The sequence below is a fragment of the Xenopus tropicalis genome, chromosome 9 (assembly GCF_000004195.4).
Source record: "Xenopus tropicalis strain Nigerian chromosome 9, UCB_Xtro_10.0, whole genome shotgun sequence".
Taxonomy (NCBI): domain Eukaryota; kingdom Metazoa; phylum Chordata; class Amphibia; order Anura; family Pipidae; genus Xenopus; species Xenopus tropicalis.
Genome location: NC_030685.2, coordinates 1,424,891 through 1,444,848, shown reverse-complemented (window position 1 = coordinate 1,444,848; position 19,958 = coordinate 1,424,891). Strand labels below are relative to the sequence as shown.

The window sequence follows — 19,958 nt, the reverse complement described above, 5'->3', positions numbered from 1 at the left end:
CCAATTTTTTGTTACACGCCAAATATTTACACAGCTAATTTTTATGCCTATTTCGCAAATATGAAATCCACCAGTGGCGAAACATGGAAATTCGCCACAAATCCATGCCTGGTCGCTCATTACTGCCCCCTACTAACCTGAAAAGCCACTGCAGCTCCCACTGAGCACTAAACACCAAGATACCAGTAAGGAGATCAGTATTGGTATTGGCCGATATGATTTATTGGTTGTTTATAGGGAATTAACAAGGAGCAGCCTATTCAGAACCAGGGGGGCTCATTCACACAGTCTGGGGCAATGTGTAACGTAACAGGAGGAAAAGAAACCTATTAAAACCAGTATCTGTCTGCCCCTTGCTGTTCCCTGCACTGCTGCTTGTGACTACATGTACCATTGTATCAGTGCAGCAGTATTTAACCCCCTCTGCCCAAGGACTCATTTCCCACAATGCCTTGCTCAGTTCTCTTATTCCTCTACTTTCTAGGGTTGATAATCACAGAACATGCAAGGCATTGTGGGAAAGGGAGTAGAATGCTGCTACACTGGTTCATGCAGTCACAAGCAGCAGTGCAGGGAACAGTAAGGGGCAGAGAGGGACTGATTTCTGTATGATTTCTGCTTCTCAGTTGGAGAAACTTGTAGATATGTTATCGCCCCAGTATCGCCCCAGTTTCGCCCCAGTATCGCCCCAGTATCGCCCCAGTATTGCTCCAGTATCAGGAGAGAGGATGGAATTCCCCTACAGAGGGAGAATCACAGTGCAGTTGTTTCCCAGTATAAAGTCACTGCCAGTCCCTCCCAGTAAGGGAAAGTGAAACTAAACTGTCAGTGGGCAAAGAGCAGAGGCACCGAGTGGAACCAGCCCGTCCCTTCCCTTATGGCTGGTTGGGGGTTTCTCCTGTTCCTTGTACTGCCGGCAGCAGGTAAGTTCCCCTTTATTATAAGATTATTGGGGGGAACCCTAGGGGGGTAGGTAAGTGCCTGATTTCCCCCCCCCCCCGTGCCCCTGGGAATTACAGTCAGTACAGTCAGGAATATTCTGTGCCACGTTACTGTCTGTGCCCCCCAGGGAGACATCACAGGGTTAATGAGAGTTGCCCCCAATACACTATTTCCGTCTCCCCCTTTCTCCATTTTAACAAACTCCTTGTTTGACGGCAAAGTTTATAATTTGGTTTGAATTTGTTCTTTTTTGGCCAAAATAGAAACCAACTCATCAGAGTTTTCCCAATGATAATTGTAACAAATTACTTGGCTTTTCCTTCGATTTGACATTTTCTAGACTTTATCAATAGACAATTCATATAGTAGGGGGGGAATAATACAGAGAAGCTGCTGCCGAGAGTCCCGAGACTCAGTAGAACAAACATGGACTCCGCCCCGAGCTCCGCCCCCTCCCAGTCCCAGTGTTTATTCAACTCCTATTTATTGTGCCAATATTTAGCCTTATGTGCCAGACTGTATCCCTCTCAGTATAACTATATCCGCCTATTAAACTGGAGAAGGTCAATAATATCTACTGGCTCCTCTCACTCTACTTTCCCAGCAAAATCTCCAAATTCCTTCTACGTCTCCTTCCTAAATAACTTCAAAGGAACAGTTCAGTGTAAGGATGAAACTTCATAAACAGAGAATCTGAGCAAAATGACAAATATTTCTATTATAGCCAGTTAGGCAAAAATGTAATCTATAAAGGGGAACTAAACCCAACCGTAAAGCTGCCCCACTGCCCCCTAGTTCTCTATAGAAGTTGATGAAAAACCTAATTACACATGGAAACCAATTCCCCAATGAGAATTCTACTGACCCAAAACTTCATTATAGATGCAAGAGAAGTGACCAATGAGAATGCTGATTCCCTGTGTCAGGCCCCTTGCTGGTACCTTACATATAGAGATAATGATGCCATTTTCCCCTTCATTATATGAGATGAGATTAATAAGAATGCTGATTCCCAGTTTGCAAGTGTGTGTGAGAGCCCCGCCCTCCAGGGCCAATTAATATGCAAAAGAATCCTCCAATGAGAATCCCAGCTGATGTGAGTAAATCCGGCTCCCTGTTCTCTGTTCCTGCAATTGGAGTTGGGAGCAATAAGCACAGTTTCCCAGCACTGAACAAGTCTGTCCCTTTATCCCCATGTCTGATTCCTGTGCCATATAATGAGGGGAGAAAATGCCATCATTATCTCTATATGTAAGGTACCAGCAAGGGGCCTGACACAGGGAATCAGCATTCTCATTGGTCACTTCTCTTGCATCTATAATGAAGTTTTGGGTCATTCTCATTGGGGAATTGGTTTCCATGTGTAATTAGGTTTTTCATCAACTTCAATACAGAACTAGGGGGCGCAGTGGGGCAGCTTTACGGTTGGGTTTAGTGTCCCATCAAGCTAACAATGCCATTGTGCTTATCTAATTCTGCTTTTCATTTCCCCCCTGTAGGTTCCATTTTAGATATTTCTGCCCCTTCTCCCAAACGTGTTCTCCTTGGAAATGAAGCTCAACTCAGATGCACCTTCTCATTGGCCAAACCTCCCATAAACCCACTGTTCCTCGCTGTCTTCTGGTACTTCCAGGATATGGAAATCCTTAGATATGATAACAAAGGGTTGTCCCTCAGCCCCAGGGTGGCATTCAGTAAAGAGGCAGCAAATAATGGGGATGTCTCCGTGTCTCTGGCCAATGTGTCCATCTCTGATGGGGGGATCTACAGGTGCCTGGTGATATACAGCCCGGAAAAGATGGAGAAGGAGGTTCTGTTGGAGATCTTTGGTAAGGGGTTCTCTCCACTAAAATGCAACGTTTGCCTTCTAGAAAGGGAATTTAGCAGCGTCTTTAAATCAGAGTGTTTATATATAAAATAAAGTTGCTTCATATCTTTAATAGATACTTAATTAATATTAGAGAAGAATATTCCCCCAATATATGTTTTAAAACCTTTAGTAGGAAAGTTACAATGAGTGAGTTTTTCTTTGACATCACATGATCCCTTCTTATCTGCTTGGCCAATCCCATCTACTGGTTTCTTGAGAAGAACATGTTGGAGAAGAGAATCATGTAAATCTACAGAACTACTATCTGTGTAACAGGTCTGGCAAGGGGGATTTTCCCTGGAGTAAAAGCAGTAGGAGAGCTTCTCTTAGATCCCCTTCAGCCTTTAGGGTTACTGTATATTCAGACCCACGTGTGGCACTGGCTACAGGCACCATCTAAATCAGGGTGGGAACCCAATGAATAGAGAATAACATGGATAATTCTAGAAATAAATGTCATGTTAGTAGCCCCATGTTAGTAGCCCCATGTTAGTAGCCCCATGTTAGTAGCCCCATGTTAGTAGCCCCATGTTAGTAGCCCCATGTTAGTAGCCCCATGATGGAAACAAGACAGGACAACACAACACCATTCTCTGTTTCAGTAGATCTTTGGGTGCACAAACCCTGATATTAATTGCATGAATGTCTCCCAGCTCCCCCAGTGATCCGTATCCCCAATAAAGTTATTCAGAAGAATAAGGAGAACACTCTGACTTGTACGGCCAGTGGTTTCTACCCCGTGGATATCAGAATCATTTGGTTTAGAGACAATGAAGAACTCACTAACTCTGAGTTGGACAAACCAGAGAGGAACCCAGACGGCACATACAGAGTGAGGGGCACCGTGACGTTACCCCCAATGGATGGGCAGTTGGACCATAACTTCTCCTGCAGAGTCCAACATCTCTCTCTCCAGCAGCCTCTCCAGGAAGATGCCCAGTTGGAGTATAAAGGTACCGTTACTTCCCAGCCCAGACTGAATTTACCTTTTTATCTTACAACTCTGAGTATTAGTGTTACTGAGTATTAGTGTTACGCCCCCTGGTGACTGTGCCTGACAGTACAGTATCTTAATACAAAATTTGGCGTGTGACTTAGTTTTAGATTTCGGCCCCTTATGTGATTGAGTTGGACACCCCTGATATAGACAATATTTTGTGCAAATAATAATATATTTATAAAGTTTCAACAGATTCTGCATCTTTGTACAATGGCTGCCCAGCTCCCCCTTGTTATGTGCCCTTTAGTTGTACAAATACCTTCTGCCCTGATTGGCTCTCACATTAAAGTACAGGGAGAAGGGGGCGTCCGGTTTTACTAATGAAGGAATTTCTGAGTAAATAAAAATAGAATAACTGGATGGAAAAATGGGAAGCGGGAAAATGTAAAAAGATGGGAAATGAAAAGATAAACCAGTTGGAAAAAGAAGGAATAAGCAGAAAAGAAACAGGAGGTTGATGATAAAGGAAACAGAGAGGGAATAGATAAAGGAAAAGAGAGGGAGGGAAGGAGAGAGGAAAAGAGAGAAAAGGAAACAGAGGAGAAGAGAATGTGACAGAGAGAAAGGAGAGTAGAGGAGAAGAGAAAACAAAGAGGAGGGTAATAATGGGGGGTAATAGTGGGGGGTAATAATGGGGCACGAGATAGAAGAAAGGAAGCAAAAAGAAGTGAAAATAGAAGAAGGAGAGAAAATAAAAGGGAAAGTAGATAAGAGCAATGGGGGTGAGAGGAATAGTAAATAAAACATTTGAGAAGTGAAACAACTGAAAAAAGAAACTTATAGTAGTGGGGGGGTTAGAGACAGAGGTGAGAATATGGGAGTGGGAGGGGGGTGACAGTAAGAACATGGGAGAATGGAATGATGTGAATAAAAAGGAGAAAGAGGAAAACAGTTTGATTGACAGGCCTGTGGTTGGCCGGGTAACTGAGACCCTTGGTTCCAGCCCTTTCCTCTACAGTCTGAAGGAGACTTCTGTGTAACTGGGCCCCGGGGGGAAAGGAAGGGAACCTTGAAATTTCATTAATCTCTAGTGATGAAGTGTTCAGGGAAAAGATAGAGATAAAATACCCATGATACCCTGGGGTACAGCGCTGCTCAGAGGAAACGGTCCCACATACAGTGACAATATTCCCTTTATTCCAACAGAGGGAAATTCCAGCTCCGTGACTGTGGCCGGGGGCATTGCCCTGGGGGTGATACTAGTTGGGCTGGTGATTGGCCTCGTCATATGGAAGCAGAGAAGGAAAGGTGATGTATATTCCCTTGTTCAGTGCTTATTGCTCCCAACTCCAATTGCAGGAACAGAGAACAGGGAGCCGGATTTACTCACATCAGCTGGGATTCTCATTGGAGGATTCTTTTGCATATTAATAGGCCCTAGAGGGCTGGGCTCTCCTACATATTTATTGCACATAGGGGCTCTTTTTAGCCCTTTACTCCACCCCCCTCCTCTTCTAACCTCTCTGACCCTTCTGCTTCTGTACCCCATATAATAACCCCACAATCACTATTTCAGCTCTGTTACAGGGTTACACGGTGAGTGAGATTAATGGGCCAGAGAAGCTGTTGGATGGAGAAGAGGCCACTCTGTACTGTACAGCCACTAACTGCCCCCAGGGGAACCCACAGGTCACATGGAGTGAGGAGAGGGCAGGAAAGCAGCGGGAGATACCCCAGTGCCACCCGGGGGGCCCAGGGGAAGCAGAACGGCTGTTGGGGGGCTCCTACTTCATCACCTGTAGGAAAGAGGGGCTGCAAACCCACTGCTCCTCCCTGAGATTTGTACCCCGTGTGGGGCAACACAGAGATGTGACCCTGATCTGCAGGTTTGTCTGCGCTGGGGCAACTACGGAGAGGCGATTCCCCTGTGCCACCATCTATGGTAAGTGATTTTATTTCATATGGGGCATTGTGTAATGGAAACAGCTGTAAATTATTAGTGTGATGTTATTCTAAAGCTCCTGAGCCTCACAGAGTAGTAGAACTGGGGGCCAAAAGGCTGTTAGACAGTATATAGAGCTATAAATCATTAATATGGAGGCTCCTATGTCTGAAATAATCACTTATGGGAAATATCTGCTGGCAGCCTGGTGACTATGGAATGAGGAAAATTGTATCATACTTACCGTGATTTTCCTTTCCTGGCCACTCCATGTCAAGATTCCCACCCTTTTTCGGTAAGTTTCTAGAAGCTCATTACTAGACACCGGAGTGGAGGTAGGGTTGGTCTTTTAAAGCTTTGGGGAGGGTCCTTCTGATGGGAGCAGAGGGGAGGGGCTATCCCGGTAAGTGTTGACATGGAGTGGCCAGGAAAGGAAAATCACGGTAAGTATGATACAATTTTCCTCATTCCCTGGCCACTCCATGTCAACACTTACTGGGACATAGCAAGCTAATATCCCTAATCGGGAGGGTAAAAGTTCCACAAAGGAAGGAAGTCTGGATCCCAGAGTATAAATCTATTCCAGAAACATCCCAAACCAAGTGAAAACCCCACTGTGGGGTGTAGAAACCAATATCTGGTAAAAACCTGTGAACCCTATATCTGCCCAGGAATCGGGGCTGAAATCAAAGATGATTGAGCTGTGTGAATCGCCAGGGTAACGACTTTACGTATAAAAAAGGTAAAGCCCTCACCAAAATAATTATACCAAATGTGCAACCCACATCTGGGGAAAGAGGACCAAACACTTACCGATAAGGGAGGAGGATAGTTAGACCCGAAGGTCTTCTTACTTCCACTACTTACCAGCACGCCTGAAACAACGTGCCCTCTCAGCGATCACTGCTGGAAACCGCTAAAGTAGTAAACACCTGAGGAAAAGACTTAGCAGGGGAAACAAAAAAAAAACAAACCAGTCAATGACATTCTACCTGTATCAGACCAGGACAAGCTAATACTAATAGCCTTCTTGTTTACCCCTGCAAAACATACGCATCTTGTAGATATGTCACTCCTGATGTCTACAGAGTGCATAAGGGCCTGCCCATGTCCTAGCCCCCAAAACCCATGAATCCTTCCAGGAGTCCAGTTGGGAAAAATCTAGCTAAGCATGAGACCCCTGAAACTAACCCAGCAAATCCAACCAGTCAAGAGCCTTGTAAGTCCCACAGGCTCTAAAATGGTACCCTTCACAAAAGCCTACCAAGTAGCCAGTTTGATACCTACCAAACGAATGGTTTGCCAATACTAACCCCCAGAGACTACATGCCACCACTGGAAGTGAACAGTGCCCGTCTCTGTGAGGAAACCGCATAGGGAAAGCTTCAGACAAGGCTGATCCTAACCCTACACTCCTGGTACCCTGCCCAAGCATAATTTGGATGGCACTACAGGATCTGCGCAAAATAGAATGGGGGTCCAGCTGTAATACATGCCCACAAGACATTTGCAGAAATGCTTTTTTTTTTTTTTTCTTCCCCTCCTACTATGAGGATATATACCTTAACAAGGATAATAGATTTCATCATGTGGATTGGATCTAGAACCTATGACTCATTTGCATGCTCTAAAATAAGGGCACCAACAGGAAATGAAGACCCAGGTAAAGAAAGGATTAAATCTAGGTAAGGGGACAGTTATCCCCCTATAGATATAAAAGGAAACCGACCCATACCAACAGTATGACAATGCTCAAACCCATAGACCACTTAGCTCATGGGTCTGTCCCATAGCCTTAGCCTGCTGATGGTTCAAGCACCCTTCTAAGATTCTAAATGTGACAGTTGTAATATGTGGCCTCTGAGCCTAAACTTATTCCGCTAACTGGCCCCTCTATGTACCTGACCAAGGATACTGGACAGGCCTATCTTACTATCTACCCCAACAGCAAGGCCTGAAAATGATGCAGTAGTCATGGCCATAGTTGCCTATACAGATTACTATCTCTGTAGTCCCATATACAAGAAGTTCTTTAAACCGATGCACCCACTGAATACTGGACTTAAATGGTGAACCAATCATAGTGTCCAGAGCCAGGAATGTTTATTGACCATACAGAGCCCTATTGATCAGGCTTCTAGCATAATGCCCTGTTATATGGATAACCATGGAAACCTACAAGGCATTGTGAGCCACGTTCCTCTGAGCCGCCCCTTGTTCCTAGAAGTATCTGCCAGATCAGAAGCCCTGGCAATTTAAAAAAAAAAAAGTGATAAACATTTATAACACTTACCCCAGCAGCACAGCCGTAGTGGGAATCCTCCAACCACTAGTCTTGAGAAAAACCAGCACCTAACAGGTCTGAAACCATAAAGTAATTTGAAAATAACATGACTACTGTGTCTACAGTAAGGCTAAAACTCCGAGTTAAGTCACATTAAACCCATACACATAATTTGAACACCTGTAGCATGCCAGTGCATACGCAGTGTGTAATACCTGTCTGCACTCAGAGTGTGGCCCTTAGCATCTACACAATATAACAGGGCATATGAAGCCAAGATGGCTGCTGGTTTCAGACCAGTGTATCCTACCTAAACACAGTCTTGGCTGTTTGTACTGGTCCTGTATTGAAAAAAGAGAAAAATACATATACACTGTGTTGTTGCCCCCTCAGAATTTAGCTTTTTACAAATATACAGTATAATACCTGCATGCAACACCTCTGTTAGATATAATACATATACAACCACAATTCTGCTTGGTTGTACCCTTAAGTCAGTTGACCACTACCTTAAAAACAAATAATACAGCGTAGGGACTGCATTAACATGCAAACTACATTATCCTGCTTGGCTGTTGCTTCTACATAAGCCATAGTCAATGGGTGAGCAATACCCAAACAGCCCGTTTCAATAGAAACTATGCTGTAAACCAAAATAAATGTTGTTTAAACAAGCATGATACCGGGTCACTATCAGTGATAATGTTACCCCTACTTACCTGGAAGCTGCATAAGCCAATATGACCCAAAACTGAATCAATACAGTATGGACATTGCCTTAACCCACAGAACCGATAAAATGCTGCAACATATACATTCAAATTGTTAGTTATCTAAGCCGGTCAGGCAACTACATGTTGTGTTTTAACATACATATCAGTTTAAATGGCATATTACCCTGCATGAGGACCGCTCAAGTGTTTGAACCTATACATTCAGTATTACATGGAATATTACCCACTAATATGTTTACCCTATACATTCAGCATCGATGGTATTTTACTGGAATGACTTAATCTATACATCCAGTATAAATGGTAAATTGCCCATAGCAACCACTAAAATGATTTAACATATACATTAAGCATAAATGGTATATTGCCCATAGCAACCACAGAAATGATTTAACATATCCATTCAGCCTAGGTGGTATCTTATGCATGGGAACCACTGAAATTATTTAACATATACATTCAGCATAGATGGTATATTGCCCATAGCAACCACTGAAATAATTTAACATATACAATCAGCATATATGGTATATTACAAATGGAAACCACTGAAATGGTTTAACATAGCAACCACTGAAATTAATTAACCTATGCATTCAGCATAGATAGTATTTTACTGAAATGATTTAACATATACCTTCAGCATGGATGGTACATTACACCTAGGAACCACTGAAGTGATTTAACATATACATTCAGCATGGATGGTATATTATGCATGGGGGAACCACTGAAATGATTTAACATATACATTCAGCATGGATGGTATTTATGCATGGGGAACCACTGAAATGATTTAACATATACCTTCAGCATGGATGGTATATTACACCTAGGAACCACTGAAGTGATTTAACATATACATTCAGCATGGATGGTATATTATGCATGGGGGAACCACTGAAATGATTTAACATATACATTCAGCATGGATGGTATATTATGCATGGGGGAACCACTGAAATGTTTTAACATATACATTCAGCATGGATGGTATATTACACCTAGGAACCACTGAAGTGATTTAACATATACATTCAGCATGGATGGTATATTATGCATGGGGGAACCACTGAAATGTTTTAACATATACATTCAGCATGGATGGTATATTACACCTAGGAACCACTGAAGTGATTTAACATATACATTCAGCATGGATGGTATATTATGCATGGGGGAACCACTGAAATGATTTAACATATACATTCAGCATGGATGGTATATTATGCATGGGGGAACCACTGAAATGATTTAACATATACATTCAGCATGGATGGTATTTATGCATGGGGAACCACTGAAATGATTTAACATATACATTCAGCATGGATGGTATTTATGCATGGGGAACCACTGAAATGATTTAACATATACCTTCAGCATGGATGGTATATTACACCTAGGAACCACTGAAGTGATTTAACATATACATTCAGCATGGATGGTATATTATGCATGGGGGAACCACTGAAATGATTTAACATATACATTCAGCATGGATGGTATATTATGCATGGGGGAACCACTGAAATGTTTTAACATATACATTCAGCATGGATGGTATATTACACCTAGGAACCACTGAAGTGATTTAACATATACATTCAGCATGGATGGTATATTATGCATGGGGGAACCACTGAAATGTTTTAACATATACATTCAGCATGGATGGTATATTACACCTAGGAACCACTGAAGTGATTTAACATATACATTCAGCATGGATGGTATATTATGCATGGGGGAACCACTGAAATGATTTAACATATACATTCAGCATGGATGGTATATTACACCTAGGAACCACTGACATGATTTAACATATACATTCAGCATGGATGGTATATTACACCTAGGAACCACTGACATGATTTAACATATACATTCAGCATGGATGGTATATTACACCTAGGAACCACTGACATGATTTAACATATACATTCAGCATGGATGGTATATTATGCATAGGGAACCACTGACATGATTTAACATATACATTCAGCATGGATGGTATATTATGCATAGGGAACCACTGAAATGATTTAACATATACATTCAGCATGGATGGTATATTATGCATAGGGAACCACTGAAGTGATTTAACATATACATTCAGTAGGCTGTTCCAATAATCTGGCCCATAAAGATTCTGCTACAGAGCCATGCTGCCCATTCCAGGCTAGCACATATTCCCATGTACACACTGGCTGAGCCAGGTTACATATAAATATTGCAGACACCAGTTCCCTAGCTTAAAAAGACTAGCCCAACTCTTTATGAGAAGCAGTATGAAGGGAAGTAACAGCAACTTACGGCACCAAAACATAAGTGTAACACAGAGTCCTTACCTCATACTCCTGGGGCTTCAGCCTCACAGCCAGGAAGGAGAAAGGGAAGGAAGGAAAGGGGGAGGGGACCTATCTACCCCATTACCTACAGCTGAATACTGCCCTGCCAAGTAATTACCCAATTACCTGCAACTGGTGTCTGCTCCAACAGGCATTGCATTTGCACAGCTCCCAGAATAGACAAAATTGCAGACTTACCAATTTGCTCCAAGTGTTGAGATTTTGGAAATCAAGCTTGCATCTTGAGCATTACCTCCGTGTGCTGGCTTGAATGGCACCCTTTTTTTTTTTTTTTTTTTTTTTTTTTTTTTAATTACCTCAACCTTGGAAAAGACTTGTGAGGAAGGCAGCTGGCTCTGAAACCTGGAATCCTCCATTTAAAGAAAAAAAATAATGCCCCAGTATAGGGGAAATAAGGAAAGGAGGCCATAAGGCTCAGGCCGCTAACTAAGTCCATGTTTCCTGATGCTTAGCTAACTGCCACCTCCCTCTCCCATCTGTAAAAATGAGGAGGAGTGTAGGGGCCACACACTCCACTGCCGCTGGACGCTTCACAAGCAGGCCCAGTAGGGCACACAGATGGGGGGATAAGCACCTGCCACCAGACCTGCTACCCGCAGCTGGGAGGGCACATGGATCAAGGACAAACAAGTGATACCTGCCATAGCACCACCATGCCCTCCTGATCTCAGAGCCCAGACATCAAGGACTCCAAAAAAAAAAATGAGGTAATGTGCTTGGGGGGATAAAAGATCTCCATGACCAAAAACCCCCAGTCCCTAGGACGCTTTCAGGCAGCCCTAATGCTTCCCCAAGGCTAAAAAGAAAAATTTGCTTCCAATGGGAGCAAAACAAAAAGTGAGGCAGAAGGACAAAAAAGACACCGGAGTGGAGGTAGGGTTGGTCTTTTAAAGCTTTGGGGAGGGTCCTTCTGATGGGAGCAGAGGGGAGGGGCTATCCCGGTAAGTGTTGACATGGAGTGGCCAGGGAAAGATGCCAGTCAGGAACCTTATTATTTGCCCCTATTGTTCTGTTGTCTCTTCAGGAACAGGTTCTGTTTGGCCAATATTAGCAAAACTGTCAAACTTGGCCATTTGAGCAAACTAGGGATGCCCATGGGATGGGGACTTCTGTTGGGGTCTCTAGAAGACATTCTGAGATGTTTAACAAAATCTATAGAGTTCCATCATGCACCTTCTGTTCTCCAACATCTTGTAAACCCTCAGCTTTCTCTGCACTTCTGCCCTTTACTATTTGGTTACTTGATTCCACATTATGTTTATTTCCCAGCCAAACCAGCGCCGGTATCAGTGGTACCAACTCTGTGTGACTCTGGGGAGATCCTGTACTCTCTCACCCTGCGGGGATTCTACCCCAGAGATATCTCCATCACATGGACCTGTGGGGCAGGAGATTCCCAGGGCAGAATATTATCCACAGAACTATATGAGGGGAATCCGGATCCCACATTCAGTGTGTGCAGTGAGGCCAGAATTAGTGGGGATCAGTATAAAGATCCGGCATTCCGAGTGGGTGTGGCCTGGGAACATGGATCCTTGGATGCACCGGGATACAGAGAGATCTCTGCACAAGATCCAGGTAAAAGGGATTGTGGCTCTTTCTGTCCATCCAATAATTTGGGTTCTACATTATTGTATTTGAGTCTTGTACATGAAACAGGGGGGATAATGGGCCACAACCTGCGACCGGTTTGATCCTTTATTCACAATATATTAATATATGAGCATTGGGTAGCGCCATGGAATGAGGAATCGCCCCCAATCAGACTGAAAGTGTCTTAATGATGCTACAAACTGCTCAGATGATAAATGATTGGACTCTCCCCACGTGCCACAACCTCAATGGGTTCCACAAATGAACTAATTGACAGTATGAAGCCAATACAGTTGTTCAATTAACTTGGGCAGAATAATCCTGTTTCTATAAAGCATTCAGTAACTCGGTTCGTCACCACATCATTTCTCATTATTTTACAGAATTCCCATGGAAACCAGCAGTGGAGCCAATACAGGAGGCTAAGTTTCTCCATAACAGCCCCACCACCCTGCGGTGCAATATCTCGGGGTATTTCCCAGATGCCCTGACAGTGACGTGGCTGCGGAAAGGGGCACAAAGTGAGGAACTAACAGAAGTGCCCAATACTCACCCATATATACGGCCCCACAAACAGCCAGATAGCACCTACAGCTGCACCCCCAGTCTGATCATTTACCCCTCACTGAGAGAGCAGGGGGCAGAATATACCTGCAGGGTGGCACATCCCAGTCTGGGGGAACCCATAGACACGAGCACTGGGAGGATCAATGTCATGGGTGAGTCAAAACCACATGATGGTTCATATAAAAATGTGGTGGGATGAAGCCTCCATTTCTACATCCACTATGGGCTTTGTAGCCAGGTCTCATGATTGGCCTCAGCTGTATTATGGTCTGAGAGACTGCTCTTAGAGTGTGAGCTGGGGGGAGAGAGAGAGGGGGGTCTCTTAGGAGAGCTGCAAAAGACGATAGAGAGCTGAAAGCCTTTTAGTTATTGAGCCATATTTGTATTTGATGTGGAGAAACCCATTGAGACCCTACAGGACTGAATCCTCTAATTAGCGGCTCTGTACAACTGAGCGATTTGTTTGTTACACAGTTTGAAACCTGCTGGTAATAAAGAGCAGAATGAAATGGGGAAATGTTATTTATAACACATCTTCTTATAGGAGAAGGAAAGGGATAATCACTGGGGTTGCTAGATGTTAGGGGCCACTTGCCCACTTACCCGATACCCCCATCACTTCTGCTCACGCCCAGTAGAGTAAATAAATAGAACTTGGAAACAAAAAGCCAACTTTTCATTCTACTGAACATGGCACCGGCCCCAGAGGGACCAAAGATATGGAAAAAGATAGTGATGGAGCAACCCTACAGAAATACCCCAGGCCGGGGCAGTTTTAGCAAACAGGAGCACCAGCCTGGTTTATCAGGGAAGTGATTATAATCAACGCAGCTCTGCTAAAAGCATTTTTGGATGTATATAAATAAAGTAGAACATCTCTGCTCTTTCTCTGTCCCTTCGGCTCCCACTGTCAGTTTATTTATTCCCTTACTGGATCCCGGGTGGGACTACGTGGGGGGGGGGGGGGGTTTATCTCCCAGTTCCCTGTAGGTTTCTCCTTTATAATAATGAGTATTCGGTACAGTGGCCCCTTCCCCTTTATCTGCTGCCGGATACAAACCCCAATTTTATATTCCCTGGATTTGGGGTTTTTCTAGAATTTAAACTATTTCATGCACTCGGGCAAAAGATTGTATGTTTCCCAGAATTCATGCTGTTCTCCCAGGCACTTTGCTTCCTTTTCTATTTTCCTATTGTTGCTTTTCTTTTCTCCTATAAAACATTGTATTACAACATTGTAAAACATTTATACAATTCAATACTATGAGTGAGACAGTGTTTTTGGTAAAACAATAGCTTTTTACTAAACAGGATCCTTTTCTAGGATTCACTAAGGTACAAGTCAGCATTGCACTTATATCAGTATCTTATTTTATATGGGATTAACACAATATTTCCCCCCAGCTAAACCCGTGTGTCGGGATCCGGTACAAATGGATCTTCTCAGTAACAGCAGAGTTCAGTTCTCCCTCACCCTACGGAGCTTCTACCCCCGAGATATTCACATCAACTGGAACCTTGGGGAGACACGATATACTCAGCCCCCCACAGACACAGTCACCCAATCAGATCCACTCACGTATGATATCACCAGTGTCTGTATCTTCCCTGGGCATCTGTTCTGTAATCCCGAATATAAAGCCCATGTGACCTGGAACCATGTGACTATGGAAGCCCCTGAGTCCCGGGAACTGTGTGTAACAGGTGGGTAGGTAACTGGGCCTGGGGTAGGGTTAATATAGGAACATAATGTAGGGGGGGGGGTTATACACAGATCCCCAGTATAAAGCCCATGTGACCTGGGGCCATGTGACTATGGAACCCAGGGAACTGTGGGTAACAGGTGGGTAGGTAACTGGGCCTGGGGTAGGGTTAATATAGGAACATAATGTAGGGGGGGTTATACACAGATCCCCAGTATAAAGCCCATGTGACCTGGAGCCATGTGACTATGGAACCCAGGGAACTGTGGGTAACAGGTGGGTAGGTAACTGGGCCTGGGGTAGGGTTAATATAGGAACATAATGTAGGGGGGGTTAAACACAGATCCCCAGTATAAAGCCCATGTGACTATGGAACCATGTGACTATGGAACCCAGGGAACTGTGGGTAACAGGTGGGTAGGTAACTGGGCCTGGGGTAGGGTTAATATAGGAACATAATGTGGGGGGGGTTATACACAGATCCCCAGTATAAAGCCCATGTGACTATGGAACCCAGGGAACTGTGGGTAACAGGTGGGTAGGTAACTAGGCCTGGGGTAGGGTTAATATAGGAACATAATGTAGGGGGGGTTAAACACAGATCCCCAGTATAAAGCCCATGTGACTATGGAACCCAGGGAACTGTGGGTAACAGGTGGGTAGGTAACTGGGCCTGGGGTAGGGTTAATATAGGAACATAATGTAGGGGGGGTTATACACAGATCCCCAGTATAAAGCCCATGTGACCTGGAGCCATGTGACTATGGAACCCAGGGAACTGTGGGTAACAGGTGGGTGGGTAGGTAACTGGGCCTGGGGTAGGGTTAATATAGGAACATAATGTGGGGGGGGTTATACACAGATCCCCAGTATAAAGCCCATGTGACCTGGAGCCATGTGACTATGGAACCCAGGGAACTGTGGGTAACAGGTGGGTAGGTAAGTGGGCCGGGGGTAGGGTTAATAAGATACTATTAAATGAATGTAATTGCTGTGACTTTATCCCTATTTATTGGCAGATTTCCCCTGGCGCCCACAGGTAGGAGAGATCCAGGTTCCTACACTGGGGAAGAAGAAAGTGGCACTGAGCTGTAGGGTCTCTGGGTACTTCCCTGATGCCCTGACTGTCAACTGGTTCAGGAAGGGGAAAGGAGACCAATCTGAGGTCCCACTGCCGGCCCATTCCAGTGGCTTATGGTTGTTTGGCTTTTTAAAGGGGAAAGGTGACCAATCAGAGGTTGCATTGACTGCCAAAGTGGGTAATTCATCCAACTGGTATACAAAGCAAAAAGGAGACCAATCAGAGGCTGCCCTGCCTGCCCAGTGTGATGGACCAGTGATTACTGATATACGTAACAAGGGTAAAGGAGACCGGGTAGAACTTGCCGTGCCTGCCCATTCTGATGGGTCACAGATCACAGACACAAGTAAGAAGGAGGAGAAAGGAGACCAATCAGAGGCCTCAGTGAGCACCAAACGCTATAAAGTCTCAGAACCCAAACCCCAGAAGCAGGAGAATCAGACATGTGAAACAGAATTATCCTTCTCCCCAGAGCAGAAGACTGACCAAGGGGCTGAATTCATCTGCAGAGTGGGGCACCCCAGCCTGGGGCAGTTAGTAGAGAGAAGGGTCGGCCCATTAGTGATCCCTGAATAATCCCCATTCCTGCCCCATAACTCCCCCAATGTATTTGTCATATATTTATATACATGAGCGCAGAAAGTCTACAGTCATTAAGCATCACTATCCAAGCCCGCATGTATAACACACCTCTGGGAAAATATGAACCCCCCCAACCCACCAACTATGGCTGGGCCAAATGCAGAAATACACAGACTGCATGCAATACTTACTGTATATACCAAAAGAACAACCCCTGAGAGGTTGGACAAGTTATGGGGCTCTTGGCCAACCCCCTAAGGTACCAACCCACAGATGCTACAGCCTAGCACTGAATAAGCTCTCTACAATAAAGACAAGTTTTAGTGGACCAAGGAGTGCGACAATTTCTCTTCAAACCACTGAATAAGCGCCATCTAGCCGCCCTACCCACTGTATCTCCATGGCAAACCCTACACCCCTTTACTTGTCCATTATATTGTTAATTATTGGCTCTTGTTATTTATTTCATTTTATTTTTATATCTGGATTTTGTAAATAAACTGCTCCAGCTGACAGTTATATATATACAAGTACAATGCCAACCCTACGCACTCTTGAAGTAATTTTTTTTTTTTAAATGTTGATGTGTAACAGATGTACATGCAATATATGATATTGATCAATAAAGGTTATGATGTTTAAAAAATGAAGCATCTCTCTCTCTATGAATCCTATCTGCACTAGCCACTAGCCTGCTGCCCACATTATTCAGCTTCATCAGTAGAATTCTCATTTGTGAATCTTCTTGCATCTATAATTACGGTTTTCAGCAAATTCTATAGCAAAAGTAGGCGGCGCCGTGGGACAGTGTTATAATTGGGTTTATATCCCCTTTAAGAATGTCATAATAACCACATAATTAACAAAGCTTTGCGGATCAGTATTTTGGATGCAGAAGAAAATATTTTCTAATTACTATTTTTGGTGTTTCATGGCCTTACCCAACATAAAAATCCATTAAATGCAGTAACCATGACAGCACAAATGTTATAATCGAATTTTGGCTACTCTACTTTCTGCATACTTTGGTGAACATATGGTGACACTATCCAAACTGGCCATAAAACTGTTTAGTAGACCCCTGGGGTTCATATTTAAAGGGGAACTAAACCCAACCATAAAGCTGCCCCACTGCCCCCCTAGTTCTCTATAGAAGTTGATGAAAAACCTAATTACACATGGAAACCAATTCCCCAATGAGAATTCTACTGAGCCAAAACTTCATTATAGATGCAAGAGAAGTGACCAATGAGAATGCTGATTCCCTGTGTCAGGCCCCTTGCTGGTACCTTACATATAGAGATAATGATGGCATTTTCCCGTCATTATATGGCACAGGAATCAGACATGGGGATAAAGGGACAGACTTGTTCAGTGCTGGGAAACTGTGCTTATTGCTCCCAACTCCAATTGCAGGAACAGAGAACAGGGAGCCGGATTTACTCACATCAGCTGGGATTCTCATTGGGGGATTCTTTTGCATTTCTGCCAATGCGGGCCCTAGAGAGCTGGGAAAGTTTTATTGGGCAATATTGCTTTAAAGGGACAGTAACACCAAAAAATGAAAGTGTATAAAAGTAATTACTATATAATGTAATGCTGCCCTGCACTGGTACAACTGGTGTGTTTTCCTTAGAAAAACTACTATAATTTATATAATAAGCTGCTGTGTAGCCACGGGGGCCGCCATTCAAGCTGGAAAAAAGGAGAAAAGGCACAGGTTACTTAGCAGATAACAGATAAAACTCCATTATATTCCACAAAGCTTATCTGTTATCTGCTATATAACCTGTGCCTTTTCTCCTTTTTCCAGCTTTAATGGCTGCCCCCGTGTTGACATAGCAGCTCATTTATATAAACTATAGTAGCGTTTCTGTTGCAAACTTACTAGTTTTACCAGGGCAGGGCAACTGTACATTATATTTTAATTATTTTAAAACACTTTCATTTTTTGGTGTTACTGTTCCCTAAAGAATACAACCCTGATGTTGCTGGACTACAGCTCCCAGCATGCCTCACCCTTCATTATATGTTACATTATTCTGGGATTTGTAGTCCGGCAACAGCTGAGTAACGTTTGGTTAAGCCGCGCTGTGCCGCAGGGTTTAGTTTCCCTTTAATTGGTATTGGCCCATTCTGGAGACATGGAACTTTCCAAATCTGTTGTATTTTAAGGCATAAATGTGTTTCCGATACATCTCAGTGTTGTGAAAAATACAAACATTTGTTTTTTTTAGGTATTTAACCTTTTTAGTGCCACAGGACGTAGAATCTACGTCCTGGGGCACTTCCGGGTTTGGGAGCGGAGGAACGGCTTTTCAAGCCGTTCCTTCGCTCCCCACTCGTTCCCCAGCCTCCAGACAACAGTCAGAGGTGGGGAACGAGTGGCCCCTGGGTCGCGATCACCCAGGGGCCCCATGGGACTCACCTGCCATCCACGTGGCTTTCTGTGCAGCTCCTCTCCCTTCCGCAGCTTCCCCCTCTGGCCCCCCTGCTTCCTGACACGCCCCCTCACATGAGCTGATGCTGTGCCAGATCGAGTTTCTCCTGCAGATCCTCACCTAGACCCCAAGTAAGTGGCAAATACACACACAAACACACAATCACACACTTATTACACTAATACACACTTATACTCACACTTACACACACACACATGCATTTTTGGGAGATTTTCACACATTCATCACTTACAGCACTTAGAGAAAACTCACACTTGGTTGCATACTCACACACATGCACACAAAACACATTTTACACACACACTTACACACTTATGTAATTTTTTTTTTTTCTAATCGCATCGTTTTTATTCTTGCCTGAAAAAAATGTTTTATTGCCATTGCGGATAGTGTATTCGCTAACCGCACTGCACAATACCTTTTGTGTATTATTTTGGTGTTTCTACTACATTTTCTGTGATTTTGGTGCATTTTTGGGTATTTTACTGCATGTTTAGCCATTTTATAGCATTTTCAGTTATGCATAGTTGTTGTTCACTTGACTTTGTCTGTAAAACTTATTTGCCCAAGCCAAAATACTCAAACTGTTATTCTGCCTGCAGATATTATTAGGCAAAAAAAAAATGATTTTAGTGATTTTTTTTTATCTTTTTATCAATTTTATTGCTTTTTACATTGTTCTTTGTTACTTGTCTTTGCACATGGACATTTTGTCTGCTGTATTTCAATTTGGCATCCTCTGTACCCCACATAGTTTGGTAAATCTATTCATATTGGGCATCAAACTGTTCAGTAGACTAGTGGCGTTCATACTTAGAGTGTTTTATGTTGGTATGTTACTAAATGTGGGGGTACATAATGGGGCAACATGCAAGCTTTGTGA

At 43.5% G+C, this 19,958-nt stretch overlaps 1 protein-coding gene across 1 annotated transcript; it reads left to right on the top strand.

Moving 5' to 3' along the window:
* The first annotated feature begins 579 nt into the window (after positions 1-579).
* LOC100493192 lies at positions 580-17,251 on the top strand. Its single transcript, XM_031892899.1, has 9 exons — positions 580-923; positions 2,442-2,771; positions 3,466-3,765; positions 4,959-5,060; positions 5,329-5,694; positions 12,357-12,665; positions 13,064-13,399; positions 14,652-14,951; positions 15,970-17,251. Exons 1-9 carry the CDS (start codon positions 878-880, stop codon positions 16,605-16,607), a joined length of 2,727 nt encoding a protein of 908 aa, XP_031748759.1. The 5' UTR covers positions 580-877; the 3' UTR covers positions 16,608-17,251.
* Positions 17,252-19,958: the final 2,707 nt, after the last annotated feature.